The sequence below is a fragment of the Hylobates moloch genome, unplaced genomic scaffold, assembly GCF_009828535.3.
Source record: "Hylobates moloch isolate HMO894 unplaced genomic scaffold, HMol_V3 SCAFFOLD_2, whole genome shotgun sequence".
NCBI lineage: Eukaryota > Metazoa > Chordata > Mammalia > Primates > Hylobatidae > Hylobates > Hylobates moloch.
In genome coordinates this window covers 88754329-88768632 of record NW_026652277.1, presented here as the reverse complement: position 1 = coordinate 88768632, position 14304 = coordinate 88754329, and the positions used below count along the sequence as shown (strand labels likewise).

General features: G+C 38.5%; 1 protein-coding gene across 1 annotated transcript in view; it reads right to left on the bottom strand.

The window, feature by feature from the left end:
- Positions 1 to 1097: 1097 nt before the first annotated feature.
- Positions 1098 to 14304, bottom strand: part of COL12A1 (collagen type XII alpha 1 chain) — a 149467-nt gene continuing 136260 nt past the window's right edge. Inside the window, exons 59-66 of the mRNA XM_058435132.1 lie at positions 12371 to 12424; positions 10867 to 10938; positions 7253 to 7288; positions 7086 to 7152; positions 5882 to 6070; positions 4848 to 4916; positions 3265 to 3435; positions 1098 to 2255 (exon numbers count right to left, since the gene is read on the bottom strand). Of these exons, the coding sequence (XP_058291115.1) occupies positions 2245 to 2255; positions 3265 to 3435; positions 4848 to 4916; positions 5882 to 6070; positions 7086 to 7152; positions 7253 to 7288; positions 10867 to 10938; positions 12371 to 12424 (669 nt within the window). The 3' untranslated portion in view covers positions 1098 to 2244. The remainder of the gene's footprint in view (positions 2256 to 3264; positions 3436 to 4847; positions 4917 to 5881; positions 6071 to 7085; positions 7153 to 7252; positions 7289 to 10866; positions 10939 to 12370; positions 12425 to 14304) is intronic.

Genomic DNA, 14304 nt, shown 5'->3' with positions numbered 1-14304 from the left:
TTTTCAGTAGTTTTATTGAAAAATGCCTCTTTTGTTTCAGAAATAAATAATATAAGGCAGTGAAATTCACAATCTGCAGTTAAAATATAAAAGCAGCAATTCTATGTTCATAGTCTTGCAAACGTTTTCCAACTGCTTTTGATAACTAAGAAATATTATATTCTGAAAAAAGTTCATACTAAATATACAACACAAACATGCAATTCCATCTCTGCAGAATAATCTGCAATTTGGCATAAATGTTAGTGTGTCTAAAACAAGGAGGTTTAAGGCAATATGAAACTGTATCCCGTTGATGCACTAACTTCATCTACATGGCTTAAGGTTTGTGGTTGTTAGAGAGATGTATACGAGCATTCTATGCCCCGGTGTATAACAGAGATAGAAGAGGAAGATAAATAATTGCAATGGAGTTGACGTTTCCCCCCTTTTTGGTTTTAGGAGGGGAATTATTTGAATCGTGGTGTAACTGAATTGCAAATAAGTATAGCAAAAGATAAACTGCCCGCTCGAAATACACAGTAGCTCTGGGTTCCAGGACTTACTGCTTAACCTCAGAGTTTCACTGAGGCTGCCCGCTGTGCTGACTAAAGGCACACGGCAGGTTCCCGCTTTGTAGCTTTTGCGAACAAAGTATTTTGCAAGCATTTCAAGGGCAAAGGCAAAAATGTCTACAGACTGCGTGCTTGGAGCTAGGCTTCCTGCAGAAACAAGGTTCTCTACAATCAGAAAGGGTAGTCCTGGATGAGCAACGCTGGAAGAAACACCTCAGAAAAGACGTACACTGCTCTATCTGACCTGTAAATGAGAACTTCAACACCTCCCCCAGGCCTCGCGGCGCGGCGCGTGATCTCTGGTTCACTGCCCGGGTCCGTGGGGCAGGGCGCGCCGCCAGCGCCGGTGGGGCTCAGGAGGCTCCTCTGCAGGCTCGTCTGCGCCGTAGTCCTCGTATTCCGCTGTCCGCTCGGGCTCCACCGGCACGATGAAGGGCTCGCGCTCAGGCAGGTAGGCCCCGCCCTCGGGCACATAAGGCTCTGTCCGATTCAACATTACAGTTATGGCATGATTTGGAAGGCACACACACACACACACACACACACACACACACACACATACACACACAGCAAAGGCTAAATGATCACCCGCGGTGATGGCACTCCAGTCTTAATCTCATAACTATAAATAGATAAGTTACAATGTTCCAATTACTTCCAGATAATTTGGTGATAATCAAATAATGAAATGGCACTTTCTTAAAAAAAAAAAAAAAAAACCTTCAAAAATCCAGCAGTAAATACAATCATTGCACAAATACCTGGGAAGGGTCAGAGACTGGGCCAAAGAATTGTAAACGCAGTAACTAAGTAGGATTTTCGCAAATCCCCAAGTAACTGTTTATGCCTTCAAACTCCTCAATTCAAAGAACAACTTGGAAAGATGAGGAGGTGAGGGGAAGTTTTATTGGCTCCTAGAAACTGAACTCGGGGAGTGAAAAGCAACTATCCTCAGGTAATATACAGTACATGACATCTTCTGTGGCTGTAACAAACTGAGTTACAGCTGGTGGGTGAGGAACACCAGTGACTACAGCAAAACAGGAAGAAAAGGTGATTTTAAACTTTGGTTTGAAAATTGCAGTTACAAAACCCAAATGAGAGGACACGGACAAAAAAGTAACAAAAAGACAGATGCCCTGAATCAGACACATCGCTAACAAGCAAGAGATGAGGAGATTCCATTTGGTGTTATTCTGGCATAGAGCAAGCGGCAGGCTTTGATGCAGAAGCTTATTGTAGAATTGTTAAGTGATTTTAGTCGACAGGATCACATACAAATCATTTACAAGCCACAATTAGTTTATTATTTACATAAGACATTTCTCTTTAACCAGGTTAATTGTTTTTCTTAAAATGGCATAGTCTCCTCTGGTTAGTAGTTTTATTATGCACCTCTTTCACAACTGAGGCTCCTCATGGCTGTGTGTTGGAACTTTTTTAAAATAATGTTTTTCTACATTATTACTGAAATGCATCAGGCTTATAAACTGACACCACTGCTTTTGTCTCATTCAAGTTAGTAAAGAGTCTCCACCCTCCTTTGTGATGTCAACCCGGTTCGTTAACCATTATCTGTGGTGAGATTTCCATACAGACTCATTTCCTAATAAGCACGTGCGCAAACATCTCAGAAACAGGATTTTCATGTATTCAAACTGTAAGCAGCACTGGCGACTTAGAAAATGTGTTAGCCGGAACCTGAAACAGGTCAAAGATGATAGTTTTTAAAAGTTGAATGACTAAGTAAAAAATATAAATACACATCCATCTACGTATGTAATGGTTAAAGTATATATATATATATATATCCATATATTTTTAGTTATTCTCACATCCCATAAGGAGGTGGTAATTTAAATTTATAAAGAATTAAATTGCAATTTTGTGAATGGGTTGCATGAAAATATACATTAAGATTTGTTATTACTTTTGATCATATGTAATTATGCATATAAATATATAGATATATAGATATTTAGATATTCAACTACTCATGCACTATTTGAAAGTAGCAAATCATATCAAACAGCAGTATCATTTTTAAAATTTGCAAGATGCTTGAGGGTGCACTAATGAAATGGTCGCCATTGACCACAGCATGACTATCTTATTTCCAGATCGGCCTATCTCCCCAGTCCTCACATCCCACAAAATCAAGTATAGGAGACTTCTGCCCTCTACAATTGTCAAACACTAGAATTTCATTAAAAAATCCTTTAAAAACAATTATTAAGTCCCAGATTTTATAAATATTAATTCCATGGCTAGTATGGGACAGTTAACTATGTTCAGTTGTCTACACCATATTATTACATAGTTTGCCTATAAATTAGATTCCCAAAACAATTTTTAAATACATATTCTTGGCATTTTACAGTTGTATTTAACAAATCCCTGTTCCCAATCTTTGGGAAAAGAAAAAAAAGTCAATTACTAGCATGCTTTGAAGTCCCAAGAGAAGTAAGGGGAGGTTTCTGATGTGGTTTGGTAAATGCAGAAACATGGGGAAAAAAAGAAAAGAATTCAATCCTAACAGTGAAGTAATGTGTGCTATGGTAGCAAACACTACTATTATATAATCAGAACTGAAAGAGTTGTTATCGTCAAGACATCTTCAAATCAACCTTCCTTCAATCCTAAGGAACTTCATTTCCATAAAGTTCTGTACTTCAGGTGAATTGGGGTTCCTACAATGGCAACAACGTACCTGGATAGCCTTGCCCGTTGTACGGGATGCTGGCGCACTGAGACGAATCACAGTATCCAGGAGGACCTGGGGGTCCTCGGATACCTGAGTTTCCAGGACGGCCAGGGGGGCCAGGGGGACCTCTTGAACCTGTGGACCCTGGTGGACCTGTTCTGGATTCTCCTTGTGGACCTAGTGTGGAGTTAAAACAAATATATTTCCCCTCTTGTCAAATACAACTCCTGAGGTAGCCACCAATATTTTAAGTGGCACCTCCACTATCTCAAAATTAGACAATTTACTATTGTATGGTAAGAAAATGTTTCCTTAAGAAATACCCAATATGAACCAAGGTGTGATGGAACTTTCTTACCAGTGACTCATCAGAGTTAATGCCAGAAGTATTTCATTCCAGAAAACCTGATTTAGCAAAAATTCAGCCAAACCAGAGATATCAGTGAGTTCTTTGGTTTGCTCCCACTCTCACAGAGAAAAGAGCACCTGAAGGAAACAGCTCTGTTAAGCAGCCACATTGAGCTGCCATCAAAAGAGGGCAGCGTCTGCTCCACACCTCCAGACTATGCAAAGCAATATTGTTTCTGGATCAATAGTTATATTTAACATAAATGGAAAGATTTAGCCATAGGACTGTCCTTGGTTGCAAGGGTATCATGTGCCTTATAATGAAAATAGAAATCATTTACAACCTAGTAAACAAAATGTATCAGACAGACATCTAGTAGTCCTTTCCAAAATATAAAAATGCTTTAGCAGAACAGTGAATGAAATTTACCAATATCTCAGGCCCTTTTAGTGAGGCTATGTTTTCTCAGTCTAATAGCCCCATATTGAAGACTACTGGAAAAAACAGGAAATATAACCATCTTTAAAGGCTATGAGGCCAAAAAAAACAAATAGGAAGGAAGGAAGGAAAAGGGAAGGAAGGAAGGAAAAGGGGAGGAAGGAAGGAAGGAAAAGGGAAGGAAGGAAGGAAAAGGGAAGGAAGGAAGGAAGGAAAGAGAAAGGGGAAATAGCAACCCTTTGTGTCACTAAAATTCATTTCATCATATATTAATATTATAGTTAATGCCTAATAGAAACTTTTCATTTTTTTAACAAAGGGAACATGAAAATGAAGTTATGGAGGTTGAACTTCTTGCTAAAACATATGCCATGTTAATAAGAATGCTTGAAGCTATAATAACAGGATGAAGTTGGCTGGGAGCGGTGGCTCACTTCTGTAATCCCAGCACTTTGGGAGGCCGAGGTGGGTGGATCATGAGGTCAGGAGATCGATACCATCCTGGCTAACACGGTGAAACCCCATCTCTACTAAAAATAAAAAAAAAAAATTAGCCGGGCGTAGTGGCGGGCGCCTGTAGTCCCAGCTACTTGGGAGGCTGAGGCAGAAGAATGGCGTGAACCCAGGAGGTGGAGCTTGCAGTGAGCCAGGATCGCGCCACTGCACTCCAGCCTGGGCGACAGAGCGAGACTCCATCTCAAAAAAAAAAAAGAATAACAGGGTGAAGTTGTGAATCTCTTCAGGATGGTGTGCCCTCTCAGTATTTATACTGTTTGCCTGTTTAATATAATAGCAAACCTACCTGGGGGGCCAGGCAGCCCCCGAGGTCCTGGAGATCCAGTACCCCTTTCACCTTTCTCTCCTGGCAAACCTAAGGAAGGAGAAAAAGAGAAAGCACAGGGGAAAAATTATCTGGAAACATGTAATTTTCATCTTAACTGATAATATTTGATTCAAGTAATTCATTTCCTTAGTGAAAGCAGACCTAATTTTTCACAGAAGTTCACTCTCTAAGCCAAGTTCTTTCTAGACATTTGTGTAATTCTAGATTTATGGCCAAGAAAAAATTTGGCTACAAGGCACGGAAAAAATTATTTGAAGCAAACAAACATGTCTAATATATTTTTAAACAGTAATTAGGAACAGTAATCCTGAAGAAATCATTATAATATCTCATTGAAAAACATATTAAAGGTATTTTATCTTTAGTAGCCCTATTAGTACAGCAGCCAAACCAGTAGAATTATAGAAATTATAGAAAAATTTTCTCTATAGTGTTAAGTACTCCTTTGACAAAAGTGGACACCCAAAATCCTGAAATATCTGGAATCAAATAGTCCTGTTTTTCTCCTTTTCCTTCAACTGCACTTATCTATACCATGAAATTAGAGTCAAACAAACATATAAGACAAGTGCCAGACCCTGAATAAAGGAACCAAAATAAGTTGGATCTAAAACTCTAGGGCTGCCTAAGAACATTCAGTTGCTGCTCGACTCTTGCCGTGGTCACAGAGAGTAATAAGATTTGGGTAGCTGATCTTGGGTAGCTGATTTTGGGTGACTGATTTAGTTTCCCAAGATACAGTTTCTCCCATTAACAACGACAAAAGTCAGAAAATAGCATTATCTTTACTGAGATCTGATAAAAACATGCCATTTTTCTAAGACATGGATCTCTATGGCCTATGAGTTGCCTAACAGCTCTTCTGGGGCTGTCCAAATAAGACTAGTGAAAGCAGTTTGCCTAGGTCACGTTCCAGATGCCTTCAACCTGTCCCAACTCCTACATTTGCAAATTCCTTCCTTTATCTCAACACAGAAGCCAGAAATGCCTACCTCGTTCCCCAGGGGGTCCCTGCATCCCTGGTGTGCCCGGGAAGCCTGGCCGCCCCCCGGGTCCAGGTTCTCCCCTGGCTCCTGCACTGCCAGGAGGTCCCGGTGGACCCGGCGGGCCTGGCTGGTTGCGATTGGACTGGTAATCATTTGGAATCTGATTCAGCATCTGATTGAATCTGTTCATCTGACCTACAAGCAGAAATAAGGCTTGTTAGTAAGAAATGCAATAAAGGAGGGATGAGAGAGCGAAACTGTTTTCTCTCAGTGTCTAGTGAAATCCATCTCCATTCTGCACCCCCTCTGGGAAACAATCTAATTAGAATCCTAAAAATAAAATTAAGACAGTCTAATCATCCAGGACAAAATGGTCCCTGATAAATAACTGTTTCCACAAAATGCTGACCCATAAGCCACAAACATTACTACAAATATAAAAGAGTTGTTAAAGTTTAATATGGCTCTGAAATAAAGTCTTGAGATTTACCAGGTGACATCACTCAAAAGAAAACCTTTTTTATAATTAGATAATTCCACAATTTTTTGTATATCTAAGGCAATGACAATCAGGTTTCAGTGCAAACTGGAATTGCCTGTGGGGCGCCTTGAAAAATCTGTATGTCTGGGCCTTATCTCCAAAGACAATGATTCACTAAGCTTAGGGCATGGTGCAGGAACTCTCACTTCTAACAAGCAACATAAGTGATTCTAAGGCAGGTGTTCCTCAGTACCACACTTTGGAAAACATTGATTAAGACTTCTCAAAGAGCGAGTTATGGGTTTAAGGCCCACACCAGTCTGCAGGTACCGAGCTTCATTACTTAACAGGCCTTATGGAATAAGAAGAGCCTGTGAAAACCAGAGAGGCAAGAGAGAGTTTCCTACCAAAATCAGCTTTCACTGATCAAATTCATCTTGGTGGGCCCCCTTCCTTAAGGTCATAAAATGACTTAAAGATCATAACTTAAAATATGTAATGTCTTAGTACTTAAGTTTGCTGCTATTATTTTACCTTGGGTTATTATTTTATCTTAGTGACAATCTTTAAAATATCATTAACTTTAATCAGATGCAAAACTGACAATGTAAAGAACAAGAGCTTATCTAAATGAAAGAGAAATCTCTTAGAAACGTATGACTCAAACTCTGCATTTTCCTGCAATTAATTTTAAAACAATACATACAGTAAAAAGAAAAGAAATTTTACCACTTATCAATTGTTCACAGACTTGTCTTGCAACTGCTCGCATCATGTTCTGGGAAGCAATGTCTCCCTTGTTGAATTAATGAGAATGATTAACATATTAGTTCTATAGTTTTAGACTTCAATGTTTAACACACAAAATAAACGTAAGATTTTTAAAAAATACATACCCTATCACCTTTTTCTCCTTTCAACCCAGATGGACCCTGAAAAATATGAATTACATACATTAGAAACTGACAAACATACTCTAAAATGATGCATGAATAGACATAACGATGAAATAGAACAAGTTCTGTTTTCTAAGGCGTTAGCAAAATGACACATCACATTTATATTCATGTTACATTCTGCTTTTCTATAAAAAGGAATCTAATCTCTCTCTCTCTCTCTCTCACTCTCTCTCTGAAGCACATGTCCTCCAAAACAGTGCACAGATGTGAATTTTGTGGTCACAACTGTAAAAGTTATGGACCATGCACACTTTTTACAATGCAATTCATGATACATATGGAACTAAAATACATATGAAGATTGTCCTTGTACCGCCATACTTTGTTTTATATCATTATGGTTGGTTATCTCAGCTGGTTATTGTGGAACATCCAGGAGATTAGTCTCCATTCAGTCTCACTAAGAACCAGCAGGCTGTTGTCAGCTTCTTAGCTCAATATATGTCCCTTAACTTCATCCAGTGATTCTTTGTACATTTGAGATAAAAGAAACTGGGTTGAAGCTGGAAACTATCATTCTCAGCAAACTATCACAAGAACAGAAAACCAAACACTGCATGTTCTCACTCATAAGTGGGAGTTGAACAATGAGAACAAATGGACACAGGGAGGGAGACATCACACAGGCCTGTCGGGGGGTCAGGGGCTAGGGGAGGGATAACATTAGGAGACATACCTAATGTAGGTGATGGGTTGATGGGTGCAGCAAACCACCATGGCACGTGTATACCTATGTAACAAACCTGCACATTCTGCACATGTACCCCAGAACTTAAAAGTATAATAATAAAAAAATTCTACAGTAAAAAAAGAAACTGGGTTTTTCTCTTATTAAACAACTCAATCTGATCCTACGTCTAAATACAAGCATAGAATATTTGTCCCTACACTGTCATAAGCCTCTCACCATAAGAGATATTGGAAAAGTTTTCCTTAGAGTGCAACAAGTTTTTGTCTTTCAGTTATATATTTCCAGGCTGCCAATTGCTATCACCGAAGGAACATCTAAATCATTGACAAATCAGGTGATGTCCCATACCAAACCACTTCTCACCATCCCCATGGAAACCACTGCGGTCTAAACCAAGGCTCTTGCCTGAAACTACTCCAGTACCCTCCTAACTGCTCTCCCTTCTCCCCATTTTGCTACATTATAGTCTATTCTCCACACAAAAACCAGAATGATATTTTTTAAAGAAAAATTAGATCATGTCACTCCTTTGGCTCCAAGAGCCTCCCATCTCATTCCCATCAGATTTAGAGGAAAATAATAATTCCTTATCATGGGCTACATGGTCCATATGATCATCTATGCCTAGCTATCTGACCTCATATTTTATCCCTCTCCATTTAACTCCCTTCACTTTGGTACCCAGACCTGTTGGATGTTCCTTTTACATGTCAGACTCATTCCTCAGCCAAGGCTTTCATTTATGCTGTTTCCTCTGCCTGGAACCCTCTTTCCATAGATCAAATAGCTTTCTCCCTCACTTCATCCCAATGTCACCTCGTCAGAGAGGTTCCTAGATGACTGTATCCAAAATAGCTGCCTTCCCACCAGCACAATCATTCTCTAACCCCTTACTGTTTCTTGCTTCTTCAGAACACTCATTATCACGGGAACCTATATTTACATGGTTTTGTCTATATACCCCCCAGAATGTCTATGAAGGCAAGAATTTTGTCTTGTTTGCTGTCATGTCACCTGACCCTAGAACACTGGCTAGCATATTGTAGGCACTAAACAAATATGTGTTTATTAATGAAGTATTCTATGAACATCTCATGGAAACATCTCCTATAGAATATCAAGTATTATAAGTTAGCAAGAAGGTATCAACTGATTATAATAGCTAATGACATAAGCTAAGAATGATTAAGCCAAGCTCTCTGCTAAGACCTATATATACCTATATGCTATGTTTGGTTTCATTAATTAGAGGAAGGTAAGATAAAATAGGGAAGAAAAAGACAGGAAATTTGCTACTTTTGAAGGACAAGGAAAATGAAGGAGAAAAGGGGAAGTGCTGGGGTCTAAATAAATGTATACCAAATTATAATTATCACAAGAAAAACTGGAGTTGTCTATTTATTTGCCAAAAGTATTAGATTTTTGTGGAAACACTAATATTGTATTTGGAGCATTTTGCAAATGCAGGATTTTTTACTTTTACTGCTATTTTGAGATTGTTCTGATTTTTTTGATTGTCCTATTGTTCATGATTCGTAGAAATCATCTTTATTGCTGATATTTAGAGATCATATTTCAAGTAATAGCTGTAGACATTTCTTTTAGGCTTCTAGCTACAGCCATCAATTATATGAGTAATATTCTTACATAAGACACCATTGAGGTCATAGTAAAACAAAATGAAATGCTGAATGGGTAGAAAAGTTTCATATACTTATAATTGCACTTGCAAAGTTTCTACCATGATCCATCGAGGAAAAGAGAGTAATAAAGTCACATGCTAGGGTACACACAGTTTTTAAAGTATTTAGGTTGGTGCAAACGTAATTGCGGTTTTTGTCATTCTTTTTAACCTAATATATCAGGAGTCCTTCTATCTTTATGTTGCTTGCTTAATTTTATGACTCATACAAGGCAAGCCATATCACATAAATGTCCAATCCTAAGTCTGTCTGAAATTACTTTCTTTTAACTTGGGTTTGTATAATTTCAACAATACTTTAAAAAGGAGAAATTCTGTCCAGAGAAGAGCCCTGATAAATTTTTGTCACTGCTAATAGTTGGACTTAATTGTCTTTAAGATAAATTTTTATATTTCGGGATGCTATTTGGACAAAAAAATTGCTTAAATAAATTCACACTTCATAAATACAAAAAAAGGATAAGCTTATAAAAAATATGAAGCCCAACAGTCATTACAAATATTTGTGTATATTTTAGAAACTTCAAATTCAGTTTTGGAGATACTAATTTGGAAATACTAAATATGTGTACTACTATCTCAACTATTATTTTAACCAAAATATCTGCATAAGAGAAAGTTAAATGGGGTATAAATTGGGGCAGGATAGTATTAAAAAAGTAAAATGATAAAGTTAATAAATAATTTTAATTCTGGTTCTGATGTTCTAGCCTCCTCGACTAGATACAAAAGAACAAATGGAAAGCTGGATAATGCCACAAAAGGGTTAACATTAGCAAGCTAGGGATGGAGGTGCCGTGCACCATCATCATGTATTTTTCCATCTTAAGCAGCATACCACTCCTAAGTAAAAAGAATCATTTTGCTGACCCAGCTCTGAGTGTTTATACAGCGCAGAAATATGTGTCTTGGCTCATGATCCCGTTCTCCTTTTAAAGATACCCAGTAACCACAATTTTCATCCCAGAATATTATAACAACCCAGAGAGAAAAATTTAGAACTGGTACCCGGTCAAATCCATGAGTTTAGCATGGTTTCAGCAAATGCTTCAAACACATTACAGCAGAGATAACTTAAATATAACAAAGCCTTGCAGTTCTCATTATTTATCTCCACAGTGAAACGACTGTCAGTAGACATGCAAGCTGTCCGCTTACTGGTCTGCCATGATCTCCAGGTTTTCCTGGCTTCCCGCTTGGTCCTGTGACTCCCGGGGAGCCTGGGCTTCCCTACAACACACGGAGAGGGAAGGGGACTGTTATGACAAAGGGAAAATCCCATCTAAAGTAAATGAATACAGCCTGTTTTAAACGCATTTAAATGAAACAACTCATAATTACACATTCAGGAAAAATAAAACCAAATTTTAAGATAACATGAAATAAAAAACTCTTGACAACTACAGTGCAATCCTTATGGACTGTATAGTTTTAAAATATATTTTGAGACCAGTTGAAAAATACATGCATATGTATACAATCAGTTTCACAATTTAAGACTATGATCCTAGTAAATTGGTTACAAAGTGGATTTGCAGGAAGCAATTTCCTTTTTTTTTTTAAGTTTCCTACTACAAGACCAGACAATCCTTCAAAACACAGAGGTTGAAAATTTAGGCTGGAGAAGAATTGAGAAGGTGGCCAGTTTTGTGCTAAGTTGGGCACCATGGTGGCAGAGTCTTCCCTTGTCTGCTGGGAATTGCACTCGCAGCTTAGAAATTCATTTTTCCCTTTGGAGCATTCTCCACACTTTCATTCCCTTCCATCATGTCAGCACCCTTAACCCCACCAAAATCGTAAGATTTTCTCCCTGTTGCTTTTACCACAGCTTCCAGACATTTTGACCCTATACTTAATAGAATGTTTATAATATGTACTGGCCAATATGTCATGTTCTAAAGCCTAAAATTTTCTTAAAATGGAATGTTCAGATTTTGTCAAGCAATCCTTTACTCCATCAATTATGCAAATGTTAATCTCTATAGTAAATACTTAACATGAAAGTTTGCTGTGCACTTAAGTCCCCCATTACCTAAAGATCTATATTTTAAACATAAATAATAAAACTATTTTAACATATGCTCTTTAGTCTTCATATCCTGCCACACAGACGTGGAGGCTATCCATCACCTCAAACAATTTTACTGGGATCTCACCTGGATGCAAGTATACAGATGCCAGTTTCAAAATCATTAGTTTCAGTATTTTTCCCAATATCTTAAGTTGAAGACCCTTTTAGTTGTAGATAAAACTGACTTCCTCAGAACAACTGATGGCTGTTCAATAATAAAGTTATTGAAATTTAAATGTTATAGGCACAGATTCTTAAAATTCCGTAACAGGAAATAACTGAACCACCGAGGTTATAAAACCCAACCACTTAATGTAGGGATGAAGAAACTGAGGCACTAACCAGCTGGTAGCCAGTTAGTTAGAGATTTCTTTTTCTTTTTCTCAAATGTAACTTGATTAAACAGAAAGATTCCGTATTTTAACACATCTGTTTTCTCTAGCACATTTTGATGTAGGTAAATAAAAACACAGGTCCCTCAATGATATACTCCACAGCACAGATGAATGTGCTTCAAAGGCAGGTTACTAGCAAAATGAGGTGAGAGGGTGGGAGTGAAGGGCACAAAGATGAGACACGTTTAGTTCTTACCGGCGGCCCTGGTGGGCCCCTGGGTCCCATTGCACCGTCTTTTCCAGTGAAGCCCTATTGTAAAAATGAAAGTGATTGCAGTTAGGGAGGTCATGAGCAAGTGAAAAGAAAAGATGCTAAACAGGTTGCTAAAGCCGAAGGCTGAAGAGAAGGATTTACAGCCCAACACGCTGTTTGGGAGGTAAGCTTTCAATAAGAAGACAAACAGCAAAAAAATAAAAAAATCTTTTCAGTTTAACTTATGCCTTTTACTGAATAATCAATTTCTATGCTCATTCACTTGTATAGTTATAGATAAAACAATTTTAAGAGCCAAACTAATCTTCTCCCAGGAAGGCAGATTCCCTTCATGAAGATATTTTTTGTTTTTGTAATAGCATAAAGAAGTCTAAAGGAAAATTTACCCATTCTATGGAAAAGTCAATGTCCACAGGCTGGCCCAGGAAGGATGCAGGTGAGAGGAAAGGAAAGTTACTGAGGAAAGCAAGTGGTATCATAAAAGAGGATACTATGGTGGCAGAGTCTTCTTTTGTCTGCTGGGAATTGGACTCTCAGCTTAGAAATTCATTTTTCCCTTTGGTGCATTCTCCACACCTTCATTCTCTTCCATCATATCAGCACCCTTTAGCCCCAACAAAACAATAAGAATTTCTCCCTATTGCTTTTACCACAGCTTCCAGATATTTTAGCCATATGTTTAATAGAATATTTATAATATGTACCGGTCAATACATCATGTTCTAAAGCCTAAAATTTCCTTAAGATGGAATCATCAAATTTTAGAAAACATTCCTTTACCAAATATGCAAATATTAAGCTGTGTAGTAAATACTTAACATGAAAGTTTACTAAACATTTAAATTCCCCCTTACCTAAGAATATACGTTAAACATAAATAATGAAATTATTTTCACACATGCTCTCAAGTCTTCATACCCTGCCATACATACAGACATACAGAAGTCTATATGGAAAATCCTGACCACCTAATTAGAAGGCTCCCTTCCTCATTTCCTGAGCAACTGTCAGACAGTTAGAACAGGACTACTTATGTCTCCACTCCTGGTGCATTTCTTTCTTCCTCTCCCAAAAGACGCAAAGCTGGGCTGGGTGCAATGGCTCATGCCTGCAATCCCAGCACTTTGGGAGGCCAAGGCAGGAGGATTGCTTAAGCCCAGGAGTTCAAGACCAGCCTGGGCAATATAAGGAGACCCTGTCACTAAAAAATGTGAAAGAAAAAAATAGCCAAGCATGGTGGCACACACCTGTGGTCCCAGCTACTTGGGAGGCTGAGGTGGAAGGCTCACTTGAGCCCGAGAGGTCAGGGCTGCAGTGAGCCGTGATCGCACCACTGCACTCCAGCCTGGGTGACAGAGTGGGACCCTATTTCAAAAAAAACAGAGGCAAAGCTGTCTTAACTGCCCTCCACTCAAAAGAGAGGAAATCCCCAATCCTGATAATAAGCAGTTAATTTTTGTAGCGCTCTGTCTCTCTTCAATACACACAAAGGCCAGAACTGCTTCAGCGTCAGTTCACCAGGCAGGAACAGAGCACATCTCCCCACAGGCTTGATCTCTGGCTCGTGCACCCGCGTTTATATGTTATTTTCTCTCTCTCTCTCTGTACAGTGCCAAATGACCTCTGCCTGGAATGAGTCATCCTGCTACCCAGTTAGCATTCACTCTCAACAGCAGATCTGTGAAATCCAGCCGAAGATTTCTGAGTCAGGTCATTTTTTAGAGTTGTTGCATTCCTCTGTCAGAGATTTTTGTCTCATTTTCTGCAGAGAATGAAAGTAATCATTTCATCCATATTCCTGGATTTTCACAAAAGTTGACCATTTGGATCTCTTCCTGAATTAACTATCCACACTTTTTATTAGTACATTGACTTTACAATAGAAGTTTAAATTATTCTTTTTACATTTGTTGGAA